At 52.7% G+C, this 17979-nt stretch overlaps 1 protein-coding gene across 13 annotated transcripts in view; it reads right to left on the reverse strand.

Annotated features, from left to right (window-relative positions):
• DOCK3 (dedicator of cytokinesis 3) overlaps nucleotides 1-17979 on the reverse strand; it is a 304579-nt gene that overhangs the window by 9018 nt on the left and 277582 nt on the right. For 11 of the 13 annotated variants that reach the window (XM_061397473.1, XM_061397477.1, XM_061397469.1 and 8 more), the window contains 10 exons: nucleotides 14466-14607; nucleotides 13306-13472; nucleotides 13068-13154; nucleotides 12157-12336; nucleotides 11315-11398; nucleotides 11098-11214; nucleotides 8771-8892; nucleotides 7418-7556; nucleotides 6753-6900; nucleotides 625-743 (listed from right to left, as the gene is read on the reverse strand). In XM_061397473.1, coding sequence (XP_061253457.1) covers nucleotides 625-743; nucleotides 6753-6900; nucleotides 7418-7556; nucleotides 8771-8892; nucleotides 11098-11214; nucleotides 11315-11398; nucleotides 12157-12336; nucleotides 13068-13154; nucleotides 13306-13472; nucleotides 14466-14607 — 1305 coding nt within the window. The remainder of the gene's footprint in view (nucleotides 1-624; nucleotides 744-6752; nucleotides 6901-7417; nucleotides 7557-8770; nucleotides 8893-11097; nucleotides 11215-11314; nucleotides 11399-12156; nucleotides 12337-13067; nucleotides 13155-13305; nucleotides 13473-14465; nucleotides 14608-17979) is intronic. The other 2 variants (XM_061397474.1, XM_061397470.1) reach the window with 2 other exon arrangements.

Consider the following 17979-nt stretch of genomic DNA (forward strand, 5'->3'; position numbering starts at 1 on the left):
GGTCCTGGCACTCTGGGACTGGGTAACAGTCACTGGAGGTGACTCTCATGGCCCCTGAGAGAAGGGCAGGGCAGACTGGATGGAGGAAGGAGCTAGTCGCTGCAGCTTCTTGTTCAAGGCCCCATACGGGACATCTGCAGAGCTCTGCAAATGGTGTAGGGAGGGTCCCGGCGGGAAGAGAGGGGCTTCGGGCGGACGGATGGACAGACGGATGGATGGATGGATGGAAGAGGCAGAGCTTGCCCGTGGGGACGTCCTTCATGCACACATGGAGGAAGGCTAGTCTCTAGACCCATGTCCGCCACTGCCTTCTCTGGACAGAAAAGAACCAGTTTTCTCTGCCATGTTGTTTTTAGATGAGGAATTCAGGACGCTGGCCAGAAGGACAGACAGCCACACAGACAGTGGTGGGTCCAACCCCACCGCCATTCTGCCCATAGCTGTACTCCGTCTGGACTGAGATACAGATGCTGGTCCCCACATTCACTGCCGCTCCCATCCAGGAGGATCTTCACGGCAGCATGAGGGAGGCACGGACAATGCAGAAAGCCTAGCAAGTGCAACGAGGGGAGCTCAGGCCAGCAGAGTCCCAGCAAAGGGCAGTCAATAGGCTGGCTCCGTTACCTGTCCATTCTCCAGGATGGCTGCTGGATACATGGCGCTGCTTGGGCGGTCCCGGTGCGTGGGCAGCAGCAGCATCATTTCCCGGGCGTGGCGGTACTTATCTGGCAGAGAGGGAGAGCCTGTAACCAAGTGAGAACAATCACGCACAGATGACACGCCACGGATGGAGGGCCCAGAGGGCATGCATCCCGGGGAGCCAGTGACCCAGGGTCGGTATCCCCTTGCAGCTGGGGTGAGGATGAGCTCGGCAAGCACAGAAGGAATGACGTGGAGCCTGGTGGTTGGGTGGTGGTAAGGGGGCTGCACTGGGCATCCCAGCCGAGGCAGGCACATTGCAGACTAGGGTCATGTGGACTCGCTGGCGTGGCCCCCTGTCCCTGCTCGGGGGCAGATAGTGAGGAGAGCTGGGTGTTGGAGCTGGGGCCCCGGGAGCCCTGAGTCTCCGGCACTCAGGGGAAATGGGGGTGGCTTGGGTGCTGGGCTCTCTTGGGGCCCAGGTGAGCTTGCAATGGAGCCATCACACAGAAACAGACACACTCAGGTAACAGAAAAGCACAGTTCTTACTGGACACGGTTTCCACACACTTACCTTCTCCAGACACCACTGGCCCTGTCTCAGCTGGCCCCTACCACCTTTCCCCAGATTCCAGGCCTCCTGTGCCTGGCCTCTGCCTTCTGGCCATCTTACTGCAGACTCAGCCCAAGCGGCTCAGGGCCAGGGGCGCTGCACACAGGGGGCTCTCTAGGGTTCCTCACTCTGAGACTTGCCCTTCAGTGAACTCAGGAGTCATGGAGCTACTCTGGGACTTGTGGGGCCTTAACCAGGCTCCTGAGTTGACTTGGTTCATGCTCTTCGCTTATGAGACCCCGTCAGGACTGAGGGGCTGTTATGGAAGCCAGATGTGGTGTGGCTTAGTCCTCATCGATGCAGGCCATGGTTACACGCCCAGTAACCTGTCAACTGGTGGTCCTCAAAGGGACCTTCCAGAGAAGTGGTGAGAAAAAAAGTTGCAGGCTTCCCTTGGGAATATATAATTTAGAAGGCCCTCCAAATTTGCATCACTCATTGTACCAGAGAGCGGCATGTCCATGTCAAACTAGTGGGGTCTTCCAGATCCCTCATGGGAAGGTCACCTGGACCTCAGGGCTGTCGACGTCCACTGGCAGCCTCTGGCTGGTTCAAGTGGGTGAACTCCCTCTGTGTAGTGTTCTCTTAGTGAAGCTCATCTGAGAGGTGAACCTGCAGCTCTGCAGGCTCTGTGTGGGCCTTCCTAGGGGTGCCCTCTAGGCACTGTCAGGGCACAACTAAAAAGGTGACCAGGAGTTCTTGAGAAATGCCTTTTAAATACTCATTTTAGACCCAAAGATGAGGCTTAAGTATGTTGAAGAAGTCAGCATACCAAAAACCAATAATGCAGCTATTATTAACGTAAACTTCCTCCGTAACTGGTCTCAGTGATACTGTTTGTAGAGCCTCAGAACTGGCTTTAAGGCCTGGTTTTAAAAACTATCCTTCATTGATAAGGGAATGAGTAAACTATGCTTTATTTAAAAAACAAACAAATAAACTAGGCCTGAATTTCTACTATTTGGTGATTTTTCTCCCCTATCAATATTTTCTTTCAGAACTTGTGCTCTGAGGCAATCTCAAAAAGATGGCTGTGTAAGGAAAAAAAGAAAAGCGTTCCTAATCCCACTGATTTTCACAGTACCTTCCCAGCAAGAAACTCTGAAGGCTCCCTGGGTCTCGCTGGCCACAGCCCTGGACAGGGCTGCCTGCACATAGCATGCAGAGAGAGGCAGCCCTTTACACCAACTCATGTCACATACCTATCCTGTACCAGGCACGTGGCTGGAACATGGTGTGCTGCCTTGCTCAGCTTGGCCGTGGTCCCTGACCTGACAGCTCACGGTCTGGCTCACCAGGCCAACCCTGGATCTGAGCACTCAACATCCTGTTACGTGCTGCAGGGTGAGGCTGGAGGGCAGCACCTGGCCCCAGGGGCTGACAGGTGCTCTGTGCAAACACTAGATTTTCCAACTCTAGCTTCCTTCTCACTGCTGTTTTCCCTAGGCAGCCAAAACCACAGTAGGTGAGAGTGGCGGCTACTTTTTATGCAAACATTTAAATACCGCAAGGGCTTCTGCATCACAGGACTTCCAGACTATCTCAGTTGTAGTCTGGTGAACCTCAGGGAGGCTGAGTCCCCAGCATGACTGAGTATATTCAAAGAAAAGAAAGAAAGTTTAGTCACTCAGTCACGTCCAACTCTTTGCAACCCCATGGCCTATCATGATGGCCACACTCCAAAATATCATATAATGAAAGGCTGATTCAAAAGGAAACTAAATGGTTAACTAGGTGGTGGATGGTGGTTTAGTCACCAAGTCGTGTCTGACTCTTGTGACCCCATGGACTGTAACCCACCAGGCCCCTCCATCCATGGGATTTTCCAGGCAAGAGTACTGGAGTGGGTTGCCATTTCCTTCTTCAGAGGATCTTCCTGATCCAGGGATAAAACTCTGGTCTCCCACATTGTAGGCAGACACTTTACTGTCTGAGCCACCAGGAAAGTCCTGAATATATTCAAGGTTCAATCAAAATCTCCTAGCCTCGCTCAGCCTTTTGACCACCAGGGGGCGCTGCCGACTTACAAGACTGTGCCTTGCAGGCCATTCACCTTGAAGGTTTCCAAGCAACAAGAACCACTGCAGAACATCAACAGGCGCAGCAAGGAAGCTATTGGTGTCATGACCACTCCTGGGAGTGGGGAAAGTGACTCCAATGGAAAGGACTCTCTGGAACACTTTCTCCATCCATGAAAGCGCTCCCTTCATCTGTAACATCAGACACAAACCCGAGCATGGGCCATCCCATCTCCTCTCTGTCCCCACTGCACCTACTACTGCATCCACCACATTTTGGGCCTCCCAGGGCCAATGCAGGAGACACGGGTTCAATCCCTGGTCGGGAACATACCCTGGAGGAGGAAATGGCAACCCACTCCGGTATTCTTGCCTGGGTAATCGCATGGACAAAGGAGCCAGGCGGGTTACAGTCCACGGGACTGAACAATAACAAATTCAGTCTTCCTCTATGACGCTGGGTCTGGTCTTTATCTTCTCTTGCATGTAGGCCTGACACTTGCTGGACCCATGGTTTTCTCCGGATGGGCCTGCACATAGATGGAATGGATGCTATAGCCTGGAAGTGACTGTCTGCTCTTTCTTAATAACCTCTGCTCTTATCACAGTACCCTGCTTTGGGCCCAGTCCTAGTTAACCTTGAAGAAGAAAATGGCAACCCACTCCAGTATTTTTGCCTGGAGAATGCCATGGACAGAGGAGCCTGGCGGGCTACAGTCCATGGGGTCGCAAGAGTCAGACACGAATTGGTGACTAAACCACCAACCACCACCTAGTTAACCATTTGGTTTCCTTTTGAATCAGCCTTTCATTATATGATATTCTGGAGTGTGGCCATCCTGATAGCCTGTCTCCAGAGATGGTGACGATTGATGCCTTCCCTCCCTAAAACACACAGGTCATCCTTGCATCATGAGGTACAGTCTTATTCTTTACAGTGGTATTGAATGGGATTGCCTTAGTGATGGGATTAATTGACAGAATGTGGCAAAAAGGATGTTCTGGGACTTCCAAGGCTGGGGAGTAAGAAGCCTTGCAGCTTTTGCCTGGGTGTCTTGGAACGCTTGCTCTGGGCAAGTCAGCTGCATGCTGTGAGAAGCTCAAGCGACAGAGAGGTCATACGTAGGGACTCAGGTTGACAGCCTCAGCTGAACTCCCGGTGGACAGGCACAACTGACTGCCAGCCACGTGACAGAGCTGTCTTGGATGTCCAGTTTAGTTGAGTCTTGAGATGACTCCAGCCCCCAGTCACATCTGACAGCAAGCTCATGAGGGACTGCAACTGAGAACTTGCTTAGGAAGCCCTGTCTACCCACAGAACCATGCGAGATGATAATAAATTGTTTCAATCCACTAAGGTTTGGTGGGTGGTTTTACAGGACAGGGAAACCTGGTGTGCTGCAGTCCACAGGGTCACAAAGAGTCAGACATGACTTAGCGACTGAACAACAACAACAATTGATAGCCAAGTCATTTGAAATAAAGAGGGATTACTTCCAAACAGGGAGAACATGACTTCTGTCTATTCAACCCTGACGGTGCAAGAGCAATGCCCACTTCTCACTGAGCACTCGTAAAAGCTTGATGAATGAATGCACCAGTAAACGGTTAGCTGGAAGGACAAAGGTGGTACCAGCCAGCTTGTGAGGTCCCTGATGGCATCTTTGTCCTCTCCAGGGCACCAAGTGCCAGGCACGGCCTAGAGGAAGTGTCTGAGCACTCAGAGTGGAAGTGAGGTACAATGCTCACCCCTCGCTGCCTCTGTTTTATTTTTTTTTTATCAACAATCATGGGTCAGAGATGACTTAGATGAGTATAACTGAGACAGTGTTCAGGTTAAGAAATAACCCACACAATAGATTAGATTACAAAATCTGTTTCTGCTTTGTTCAGGAGCTCTCATTAGGCACTGCAAATGCTAACCTGCACTAGAGCATTCACAGCCTACTTAGGGTTTCCTTCCTTTTCATTCCTCAAACCACCTTTTGATGTGCCGTCTTTACCAATACAAATCACTGTTCCTTCTCTACGTCTGCAGCCCTCACATACTGACACATCTTCCACATGTACCATTTGGTGGGTCATTTCTCATTTTTCACACTAGAAATACCTGCTCCAAGATGCTGGGTCCCCTTTTTTAGCACCTTAGTCCACATTGGGAAGGCAATCACCAAAGTGGAATGAGCACCAGACTGGGGGCTTGCAAGTGTAAAGACTCAAAGCTCCAAATTCTACTTGGCCACGAACTGATGGGATAGACTTAAGTCCCCCATTGGACCTGTTTTCTTCCACAGGAAATGAGGGGCTGGGCCAGTGTTGGGGGAAGTCTGTAACTGCTCTTGTTGTGACCTCAAACCCCCTTCTGCTGTATGTTGAGGTTTTTCCCAATGGCCCCACTGGCCACTGCATCTCTCTCCCCATCACTCCTATTGTGGGCCATGGATGACTCAGATGGTAAAGAATCTGCCTGCAATGCAGGAGATTCAGGTTTGATCCCTGGGTCAGGAAGATGCCCTGGAGAAGGGAATGGCAACCCACTCCAGTATTCTTGCCTGGAGAATTCCATGGACAGAGGAGCCTGGGGGGCTACAGTCCATGGGGCTGCAAAGAGTTGGACACGACTAAGCAACTTCTTTTCATTCAGGTTTGTGTGCTTTGAAAGAAGAGGATTTTTGGTTTTTTTCCCTAATGATCATCTATGTCATACAGCTGTGTTATTTCCCTGTCTTCATAATAATGAGAAGAACAGACTCCATCTGTCTGAAGCCTGGAAGCAACAGCTGGTAGCTGGCTACTGCTGCTGTGCTACACAGACTGCCCTGGGGGCGCTAGGTCTTCGTCACGACAGCTCATTTCCATTCCACCGCAAGTATCTCGGTCTAAATGGACAGAGAACCAAACCTGACTGCAGGAACTAGAGTCAGGAAAAGCTGCTGCCTCTCAGAGAACAGTATTTATTCGACTGAATAAGAAATCAAGCAATAACAACTAGTAGCCTTTTACAGAGCCATCTCTCCTGATTAAGCCTTTGCCAGTTGAACAAAGTTTTTTTGGTTGCTGCTACCATTTAGAATACTGGCTTAATTTTAGTCTTCACATTTAGTTTTCATACTTTTTCATCATGTTTGATTACTCAAGACAAAACTCACTTTTGCCTTAACTTTGTGCTTTATTCTCACAAACACTTCAGTGAGAAGAGCTGAGCCTTCTCCTGGGCTGTGTGTCCTCTTACTGAAGTGGAGATGTGATGCCTGGTTACCTCAGTGTAGCACAGCTGCAACCACTGGCCCGAGCAGGGTCTGAAGCCAGAGAAAAAGATCTGGAGGTAGGAGCCCTCGAGTCCCTGATGCTAAAAGCATAGGTGAGCACTTGCTAAGTCTCAGGGCCACTTTGAAAGACATAGCCACAGATGAGAGCAGGACAAGGGGTGCCCATGAGGCTCTCTCCTCTCCCTTCTGCAAGCAGCGCCCTGCCGTCCTTACCTCGGGCACTGGAAGGGGCAGAGGTAATCATCTGGGATGGTGCTGAGTGAGTGGAACTCAGGCTGGAGGAAGAAGGGCTTGCCTGGGACGAGGACAGAACAGAGACGTTGGTGACTGAGCCCTGGTACCTGGGGTTGGGATACGCGAGCTGCAAAGGGAGAAAAATTAGCAGGATAGAGGTCCAAACGGCCAGGATGGTAGGACTGGCTCAGAGTTGGCTTCTTCATGCCACCAGGTGCCCAGATCCAATGTCTGATGCTGTACCCTTGCCCTGATGAAGGCCAGGCTGATGGCCAGCACTAAGGGTCAGCTATAACCCTGATGGTACAGGCCTGCTGGGTAGACTCTAGCGATGGCACCCACAGAGGAGACTGGACTGAGCCATCAGGAATGCCAGGCAGGAGGGCAATTTGGCAGAGGAGCTTTCCCATGGGATCTCTAAGAGCAGCCAGGACTAAAGGCAGATTTCCTTCTTGGGAAATAAGGCCTGGGAAGTGCAATACGGGGAGGTGTGGAGGGAAGGCCATTCTGCTAGCTCTGGGTGTTCTGAATTCAGAAACTGAAGAACTAGGCAGCAACGCCAGTCCTCAGGCCAGACCAGCAAGCAGAGAGCCGAGTCCTCCAGGTGCGGGCCCTGGCCCGCTCTTCCTGGGCCGCGCTGGTACCTGCATGTGGTGGTACAGGTCTTCGGGAGCCTCGCCCATGGAGCTGTCGCCCAGCATCACCACGTTTCCAGCCTCGCTAGATGCGTGTGAGGAGAGGGAGGACGATGAATGGCGGCCGGTGCCCATCAAGTTCATGGGGCTGCGGACAAGAGTGGGAGATGGCCAGGAGTCAGGGCTGGAGCTGAGGTGCTTCGCTAGATGGCGGGGGCAAGAGTCATGGGTGTGTGTAAAACAGTCATCCCCAAGCCTCAGCCTCTCTGGTTGTGAAGGTTTCACAGCCAATGTTCATACCTGTCTGAGGCCTGGAGCCGTCCTGAACCCCACCCTGCTGCTCGGGGGCCCCTGGTCTGGGAGGCCAACAGTAGCCAGGCAGAGCCTTAACCTAGAGTTAAATGGTTTACGGCCACTCAGTCTGATGACATCAGCAGTGTCTCAGGAGGAATGAAGGAGATCCACTGAATCAGGTGAAGGACCCCAGGTCTTCCTAGCCATGGGCTGTGTACTTAAGCTGGCGCCCACCCTGCACTGGGATCTGCTCCCAGCTCAAGGTGTCTTCCTGACTTGAGGAAGCTGTCATAGCAGCTGCCTGTGAACCATCTGCTGGCCTCCTTCCACGGCTGTGGCCACAGGCTTGCCAGCAGTTTCTGTCAGTTCTAAGCAGCTCCCCCCATTCATTTGCTCCTTCGCATCTGCTGAGTGCCCACCCTTTGCTGACTTGCTGGTCACAGTGGAAAACAAATCCCAGTGAGGGTCCCTCTCTAGGTTTTTCGCTTGCCTGGCCTTCCTGCCCTGGCAACCTGGAGCCTCCCTGCAGAGCCCCGGTAACAGGTCTGCTGAGTGCAGAGCAGGCATACCTTGATGCCTTTACCACCATGTTATTCTTCCTGAAACCCACTGGGGATCCTCGTTCCCCTGGGATCAGGTCCCAAGGCCTGAGTGAACAGGGCCCATCCAGAGAAATCCTGGCCCCCTTCCAGGCCCTGCACTCCAGCCACTTGGCTCAACCTGTAGTGCTGACCACACTGGCCTGCATGAGGATTCTGAGGTGTCTGCACATGTTTTTGACTTTGCCTGAATCTTGCTCCGTCAGCTTCCTAACACCAGTTCTTTTCCACCCAGCAAACTTCTACTCACCCCTCAGGACTCACCCCGCTGCCCCACATACACTCTTCTGTCACCCTGGATGACCAGATGCACAGTGCAGATCCTGTGGCAGGAGCTGTGTGTTTTCTGTGTGTGTGGGTGAGGGGTCACATTAGTGCACACAAGCAGCGTTCTGGACGCCCTTGCTCTGATCTCTGACATCCGGACTTACCTTTGTGGAGGGGACCCTACTCAGCCCTAAGGCCATACCTGTGCCGATGGGTCATCTTGATGTTCTCTGGGCTCATGGGGCTATGGGATGCTAGGACATTTCCCCGTGGGGTGCTGGTGCCCGAACACGCAGGACTTAGCTTGTCCAAACCCGGAAACTCCTGTTGAGACATGAGTGCCCCTTCATAATAAATAATTGGGAATAAATAAGTAATTGGTAGCTCAGACGTTAAAGAATCTGCCTGCAATGCAGGAAACCCAGGTGTGATCCCTGGGTCGGGAAGATCCCCTGGAAAAGGGAATGGTAACCCACTCCAGTATTCTTGCCTAGAGAATCCAAAGGACAGAGGAGCCTCGTGGGCTACAGTCTATGGGGTCACAAAGAGTCAGACATGACTAAGTGACTAACACTTTCACTTCACTTTTTTTTTTCCCCCAAGTAATTAAGGAGTAAAAGAGAAGAGGCAGGCTGGTAGCCAGAATGTAAAAGAAAAAAAAAAAAAGAATCATATACCATTGGCTGAACCTAAACTACTGGCTTCTTTTGGGCAGTGACCCCGTCACGACTAAAGTGCCCTCCTAACCACAACACAGCCTAGACCAGAGGCCATGAGCCTAGGTGGACCCCTGAGAGCACATGTGGAGCAGGCTATGGAGTTGGTCTGAGTTCATAAAATGTGTTAATAGGCTTTCTCACTGTAGAAAAAGTGGAAGAAGAGCTGGACAACAGGAGATGAAGAGCTGGTGATCACCCGTCAGGCATTGGGCACCTCTGACGTAAGGACTGGAGTTTTACTGGACTGCTAAATGGCCCCACTCTTAGTGACCTTGGTTAAATTGTCTGTGACACAGTCTATGGGGTGTCAGGACACAAAATCCTAACGCAGATAACTGAAAAACAGCCCGCTTCTATTTTAGCATAATTAAATTAAGTACGTACACATCTTGGTAGAAATTTTGGTCCCAAATCCTCCAAGGGGACAGCACATTGGTTTGTGTCACTATTTGCAACTCTGAGGCAACAAAGCACAACTGCTCGAGTTTCCAGAAGCCCTTCACACTCTGTGGTCCCCATGTCCACTGGGGATGTTTCTGAGCTTGGTCTGAAAGAGCAGGAAGTTTTCCACCTGCTTCTTTCAAAGCACGCAGAAGGTGGAACTGCGCTTTTGCAGCTGGACAGGACACTTCCATGTGTGCCTTGGAGACCCTGAGATATGTGAGTGAGCGTTCTGTGCTTTTTCCTGCAGTGACCTGACAGCCTGCATGCTAGGGAGCTCCCACTCCCCCAGTGGCCAGGTTCTAGCTTGCCTGAGCCACCTGCTGTGATGGGGAAGTTTACATACAGAGACCAGAGGACTGCGCTCAAGACTACCTAGGGACGTCCCTGATGGTCCGTGGTTAAGAATCTGCTTTGTAGTGCAGGGGACATGAGTTCCATCCCTGGTCTGGGAACTAGGAGCCCAAATGCTGTGGAGCAACTAAGCCTGCAAACTGCCTCTGCTGAGCCCATGTGCTCTGGAGCTCGTGCGGCGCAACCACTGAGCCTGCATGCCACAACTAGACGTCCACGTGCTGCAGTGAAGGTCCCGCGTACCCCAACCAAGACCCAACCCAGCCAAGGGGAAAATAAAAGGCCACCTGAACCCTACTCTCAGCCTGCTTACGTTCCCTGGAAGACCCCTGGAAGGAAACCAGTCTTGGATACAGGCCTTGCTTCTGCTCGTGTGCATCAGTCCTTGGGTCAAACCCTGCCAGGGAGACCGCGGAGCCAGGTCAGAGTCAGGAAGACCTTCTAGGGCCTGGGCCAGCCCCAGGATCTGCCTGGGCCCTCGAAGAGAAGCCAGTACAAAAGTACTGCCACCCCAGGCTTTCTCAGGTGGGAGCCTGGGTCGCCAGACAGGAGGAAGTGGGGGCGGGTGCAGGGAGTTAAAGGGGAAGGGGATGGAGAGAGAGGGAGACGGACGAGAGAAGGCTGGTCCAGCTAAGCCTTACTTCTGTAGGTTCCTCGGATGAAAAGTATCCCTGAAGAGATTCCTGCATATAGGCCATACATACATTTTAGCTCTTTTCCTCCTCATGTGAAAACCTCTGTTCACCAGCACAGTGCATTGAAAAACACATTCTCTGTCCTGAATATGGCTCTTCCTTAAAGGGAAAGTGGATAAGGGGGTTCTGGGTATTTTTCTCCTGCCTTGAACACCCACCTCTGCCTCATGCTGTTCTGTGGCAGGAACAGATCTTCCTTCAGTCTCACCTCTCCCTACTCCCCTCCCCACCCCTTTCCTCTGACTTGCTGCACAGGTCCCAGGCCTGGAGGAGATGACACTGGTTAGACTGCAGCAGGGCCAGGACAGGGCTCAGCTTACATGGTAGAGACTGGCCCTCATCATCTGGAACTGATCAATCAGCTTCTTATGCAGAGGGCGCATTTCTGGGTGCACAAACTTCTCATGAACTGCCAGCCCGACTCCAAGGACATGGACCTATCAGGGTGATAAACAAAGCCATGCTGTTAGCGCGGGAGCAGACAGTGGGTGCTGCAGCTACCCTGTGGTGCCTCCACACAGCTCTGGCAAGGCATACCTGCTCCTGCATGAGTTCCTTGAGCTGAGCTATCTTCTCAGCATCTCCTGGGTGCTTGGTGATGTAATCTTTATCAAAGAAGGCCTGTGAAAGGAAAGGAAGACTTCCCAGGCGACCACTCAGTCTGAGGTCCCACTGGAAGGCATCCGGGTTGCGTCCTAACAGGTGCACACACCAACACTCCTCTAGCACAGCCTGCTGAACCTCCTGCAATCACACGTGCTTTTTACGTCTAAGGAGGACTGAAGGTGGCAAAGTAATCTAAGCCTGAATGCTGGTCCCAACTGGCTTGGGCAGGGCAGGCAGGGCTGGTGGCCAGGATGAGGGGGTTAGTCTCCCAGCCAGACCACAACTCACTCCTTGTCAAGGGCTGGGCTCTAGGGCGCATTCCATGATCAGATAGATTACCCTTTCTGTCAGAGTTCAGAGAATAAAAAGGAAGAAAAGTTCCCATGGGAGAGCTGTAGCCATGGAAGCAGGGAACAGCGGGGAGCCTAAAGCCTCACCCCTGGTGGCTCAGATGGTAAAGAATCCACCTGCAATGCAGGAGACCTGGGTTCAGCCCCTGGGTCAGGAAGGGCTCCTGAAGGAGGGAATGGCTACCCACCCCAGTATTCTTTCCTGGAAAATCCCATGGACAGAGGAGCCTGGGAGGTTACAGTCCATGGGTCGCCAAGGATCGGACATGACTGAGCAACTAATACACACTATTCAGGACCACGCTCGGTTGGCCGAGGTACGGCCCAGGAGGGCACGCTGGGAAGGCTGCCTTCAGAGGCTGGACCCTCAGGAAGAGGAACGGACACCCGCGTCCCTGGCCGGGTCTGGTTGGGCCAGCTTACCTCCTGGTAGCGTGCGATGCCTCCGTTGACGGCAGCGTCAATGACGCCGTTCAGGCACATGCTCAGCAGGTTGATGTTGCCGTGCACCTGCTTGTGCTGATACTGGCTGATCAGGGCCCGCAGCTCCTGGTTCTTGTTCTCAACCACTTGGATGGCATTCTCCAGGGGGCTCACCTCCACCTGGGGGCACACAGCACGTGGTGTCAGCCCAGGCCCAATGACAATCCCTCCCTCCTCACAGGCCTGACAGCAAGGGGCTGTGACCCATGCCACTGAGTCCCCACTCTTGTTCCTGTGGACCTGAGGCTCCCTGGGCCCTTTCTAATTTCCTCTTCTGATCTGTAGGCACTCCGAAGTACAGTGAATAGTAAACAACATCAGTTCTGAACACAGAGGTCTCTGGCTTCCTGAGCTTCAGGGAATAGTTTCTGCATTTGTAAACTGCTGCTGCTGCTGCTAAGTCGCTTCAGTCGTGTCCGACTCTGTGCGACCCCATAGACGGCAGCCCAACAGGCTCCCCCGTCCCTGGGATTCTCCAGGCAAGAACACTGGAGTGGGTTACCAGTTCCTTCTCCAATGCATGAAAGTGAAAAGTGAAAGTGAAGTCGCTCAGTCGTGTCTGACTCTTAGCGACCCCATGGACTGCAGCCTACCAGGCTCCTCCATCCATGGGATTCTCCAGGCAAGAGCACTGGAGTGGGGTGGGGGAACATAAATGCCTGCTGCCTAGGGGTGTTGTGGAGATTAAAGGAGAGAAGGAAGGTGAGCAAAGCCTCCAGCACAGGACTGCCTGTGGCTCCCCCAGGCGGGCACGTGGCCGAAGCACTCTTTCTCTTCTTCCTCAGAGAACGGCCCCCAAGCAAGGACTGAGGAAGCACTGTGAAACCAGCCCCATCTGAATCGTTTCTCACCAGCTCCCTCCTCTCCACTTCGAACCACCGAGAGATGCCTGGCAAGCTGTGGGTCAAGGTCAGCGTGGTGCGCTCGATCCACAGGCTCTGTGGGGAGGGTACAGGCAGGTTCAAGCCATGAAGCAATTCTGCCCAGGCCCCACCTGCCCATGGAGGAGTCACTGATGAGCTCCCGAGAAAGCGGGGCTGGCCCCAGCCTCGCTGCGAGCACTGACCCTGCTCCCCTAGATGCATTCACCTTGAATTCATTCTCCTTGTCCTTGGGGCCTTTGTGGAAAGGCCGGTCATACCGGAACCTCCTGACGTTGTTGACGCGGTAGAAGCTCTTGACGCGGTCCGGGACCCTGTCCATCTGCAGGACGTCCACGTACTCTGGGATGGGCGTCACTGCATAGATCTGCAGGTCTGGGCAGGAAGTGAAGGGAAACCGGACGTGAAAGAGAGACGGACGTGAGTGGATGACCCCTGTCACCCCCGCCAAGGGAGAGGAGACCAACAGAGCCCTTCAAAGGGGCAGCAGCAGCATTTCAAAGAGCAGATGGGACCAAACACGGTTTGGCTGACTCCCTATCCAGCCCCACCCCGCTCCAGCAGTGAGTGCCCTGAGCCCTCAGCCAAGGTGAGGTGTCAGCAGCCAGTGGTTCCCTAGTGCCCCTTTAAGAAGGAAAGGAACGGGGTCAGGAGGATCCCCCATAGGAACGAAAAAGGTGCAAGGGCCTAGGCTGGCCCACTGCAGGTAAACTGCACAGTATTCACTGCCAAACAACATTTTAACAAGATACTCTTTAGGATCTTTGTGGAGAGGAAACATGGGTGTCTGCCTGCCCTCCTCTCTCTTAAAGAGATGTGGACTAGCTTGCCACAGCCACGGTGACTGTCATGGAAGCTGAGTACAGGGAAGGAGGGGCAGGCTGGTGTTTGCATTCAGACTTCCAAGTGCCCCCCAAACGACAGGAATTCCCCATCTCTTCCCCTACCCCTTCCTCCCCATCCCGTGCCTCAGTCCTGACAAAGGCTCAAGGTATCGACAGACACACGTGGGAGTGGAGCAGGTCATGGAAGTGGAGCATCCCTGTGGATACTGGGAGAATCCACAGTCTGCAGCTGGGTGCCAGGAGACCCTTCACGGGCAGGGTGGGGACTGTGCTGGCAATGGCCCACCAGAGGGATAAAAGCTAGCTGATGATCAGGCCCCCCAGGGCTAAGGGCATGCCCCCGCCTCCTCTGTGAGGCTCAAGTGCCCCGTTAAGGGTCAGTGAGTGATGTGGCACCCTCTGCTTTGGGACTTGGGGGGTAACCTGGCTTATATGGCCAACAGCGTCACAGAGGGGCAACCGACTAGGTGGGCCTCCCCTCCCACAGTCCCAGTCCTCCTCCCCTCTATGGGTCAAAAGATACACTGGGCGTCGCACTGCAGGATGGCGTCATCAGGGTGGTTGGGGTGCTGCATGGCGACAGCCTGCGGGAACTCGCTGAGCATCCTCTGCTGGAAGGCCTCCAGCCTCTCGTAGTCGTGGCCCCGGCACACGTACTCTTTGTTCTGCCACAAAGGAGAGAGCACACACCATGCTTCGCCTGTCCACCCTCAGCTTCTCAACCTGGGAGCCCCTGGGGCAGGCCTGGGGCACAGCACTCTGCCCTCTACGCTGCCCTAAGGGAAACCACAGTCAAGAGGGGTGAGGGACAGCAGTGGTGTGGTGTTGTGTGGTGGCCGGGGTGGAAGCTGCAGGAAGCTCATGGTGGGGGGTGGGGAGGGCTTTTCACATGGGAAGGGACGCTAGTGGGGGGACGGGGGTGGGATTGTGGAAAACAGCCACGCCTGGAAGGAGTCCTGGAAGGTCCACCTGGGTCAGCGGAGTAGAGAAGCAGGGGTCAATCTATGTGCATACAGTGACGACCAGGGCGACAAGCCAAGACAGGAAAAGGCACAGCTAGAAGGAAGGTGCTTGTGGAGCGCTGGTGGGAGGCGACGAAGAGGCTGCTGGTGTGTGTCCACGAGTACCGCTATGGGAGCCACCAGATAATTTACAACAGGAAGGCAATAAGAGGTGTGCTTTTGTAGGATGACTTTTGTCAGCTGGGAGAAGCAGTCTAAACGCCGCCCAGTGCTTCGCGGGCATTTATCAACTCCTCTAGCAGCAATTCCTCTGCAACTGTGTCCGCAGACCATCATTCCAACTACACGCTTCTTAAGACTTCACATTATGTCATGTTTGGTTTGGGTTAGGTCTCAGTTTTCCTCTCTGTGGACTGAAGGCACCCTGAACCCTTCTGCTCTGCCTGCCTCATGGCTGGTCCAGAGTGCGTGGCTGGAGGGGGCTCCTCGGAAGCCCCCTGGTATCCTCTGTCTGCCTCACCAGACTCACTCTGACAAATGGTGTTGGCACTGATGCGTCTTCAGAAAGAGAGAGGTTCCATAGGGCCAGCCCTATGCTTCTTGGTAGAGGAGTTATTACAGGCTAGGCCATGGGTGACCTCAGCCTTTTTTAATAAAAGTTTTTTGTTTTGTATTGGAGTGTAGCCAATTAACAATGTTGTGATAGTTTCAGGTGAACAGTGGAGGGACCCGGCCATACATATACACGCATCTGTTCTCCCCAAACTCCCCTCCCATCCAGGCTGCCATAGAACACTGAGCAGAGTCCCTGTGCTATACAGTATAACCTCAATCTTTCTGGAATAGGACTTTTGCCCACTTTTCACTTCTTCTCTTACTATGGGAGAACTCTGGTACGGTTTGGCCACATGTCCAGATGGATCAGAATGCAAGAGCAACAGTGGAAGGAAAGTCAAGGTCAGGGGAAGCAGGCTGGCCTCCCCAGTGGAACAGACCAGTACTCAGAGGACAAAGACATTTACAAGCTCCTTGCTTGATAAGCAAAACTGACAGAGAAGGTTAATTGTGAAGAACTGGCCTTTTCATGCAAAATGTACAATCCTCGTCAGTTTCTGTTCATGGGTAAAATGAAGAGAAAAAGAAACTCCCCCAAGACGGGAGAGCTGGATGTTTTCCTGTCTCCATGCAGATTAGCAGATAATCACATTTGTGAAGCAACAAGGGCAGATGGTCCAGAGGATTCAAGCTGACAGAGCTGGAGTAATAGACGGTCTCTGTGTTCAGGGAAGGTCAAAGAGCAGCCTAGTGCTCTGGGGAGGACCCAGCAGAACGGCACAGCGCATTGACCTTGAGGCTAGCTGTTGGTTTCCAGTCTGCTCAGGCCAGGGTCCCAGCAGCCCCACGTAGGACGGATCTGGCTGCCACTGCTTTCCCCTCTGTCCTTGCCATTTACAAGGCGAACAGCTACCTCTGCTGGCCTTATTCCATCTGCTGCAGATGAACTGAACAGCTGAGGGAGGGGGGACAGCATGCGGCCAGGCCAAGCAGACCCGTATGCCTGCAACACAGCTCCTGGCGTGGAGATGAGGATGGACTGATGGGTGACGTTTCCTGGTTATTCTTCCTCTATCACTGGCACCCTGGAAACCATGTTTGAATATTTAGACTGTAACTGGCTCAGATGCAGGTTTTATGCCAGGTCCTACCTGTCAGAAAGCTCTCAGAGCCCTGAGACACCGATGCTCCTTGTGACGTGAGCATGGGGGGTTGGAGCCAGGTGGAACCATGGTGGAGACTTCTTTGCTTGACAGGGACAGAAATGGGGCACACCAGTGCTTGATTTTGTAAGAGCCAAAACAACGATGTTTTGGAGTAAAATCTAGTTGATTACGTTACAAATCGTGGGACTAAACAAGGAGAGTAAAATGGCAATAAAGCATAACTTGCAAAGACAAAATGAGAAAGAAGTTACAAGGCTAGAATCATTAGCTTACTGAAGGGCTTCCTAGAGATGCTTTTGGTTCTGAGAAAGAAAGAGTCAGTCACTCAGCCATGTCTGACTCTTTGCGACCCCATGGACTGTAGCCTGCCAGGCTCCTGTGTCCATGGAATTCTCCAGGCAAGAATACTGTAGTGGGAAGCCATTCCCTTCTCCAGGGGATCTTCCCCACCCAGGGATTCTTGCACTGTTCCTTCTTCTGCTGACCTCTACCCCCACTACTGTTGTATGATCTATGTAGATGGGGCAACAAACATGCCCCATTTGATAAGCCTGGGCTGGATGGTCCTAGAGAGTGAAGGAGGTCCAGCAGCCTGCGGAGAGCCTCTACTGAGGCACATTCTGCTACTGGCAACCCTTCTGTGGAACAGAATTCGAGCCTTCTGGGGATCACAGTCAGGCAGGGTGTGTTTGCTGTCCCTGTCACTATTCTAATTCCTACAGAAATCATTCTTCTTCTTAGCCTAGACTAATTACTGCCCAGGAAATGTGCATGTTGACCTGCCTTATATCCAAAATGTGGTCAGCCTGGACTCTGTCGCTTAGCAGACTGGCTTCTTTTTAAAAGAAGCCATTAAGTTCTGCTGACCTTCAATGAGATACCGAGCTTATTGCTGCTCATTGGCTAAAGAACTATCTTACTGGGCCCGGTAAGATAGTTCCCAAGAACATCAAAGGAATCCTATGAATTTTCCTAGCATCTTCCTGAAACTTGTGGACACTGAACTTTAGTATGATATTGGAGCTGGGGACAATCAGAGCTAATCTTAGGTCTCAACTGCAGCCTCTGGGTCCTTCCATCAGCAAGGCTTCATTTAGGTCATCTGAGAACAGCTACTTATGGGCTACAGCCTACAAGCCCAGGCTGACTCCTCCTGGTACCTCTGGATTGTGCTAAATAAAGACAAAAAACAATCACAACTGTTCAACTGGTGTCAGTATGTCTGTGCTCAGGCAATCCTTCCACTCTATTTATATCCCTGCCCAGCCTTTCCAGCAGTGGTGGAGCAAAAGGCTGTAGTCACCCTGGCCAGAGAACTGGCTGCCTTGGAAAGGCCTTCTTCCCAAGCCAAACC

The sequence above is a fragment of the Bos javanicus genome, chromosome 22 (assembly GCF_032452875.1).
Source record: "Bos javanicus breed banteng chromosome 22, ARS-OSU_banteng_1.0, whole genome shotgun sequence".
Classification (NCBI taxonomy): Eukaryota; Metazoa; Chordata; class Mammalia; order Artiodactyla; family Bovidae; genus Bos; species Bos javanicus.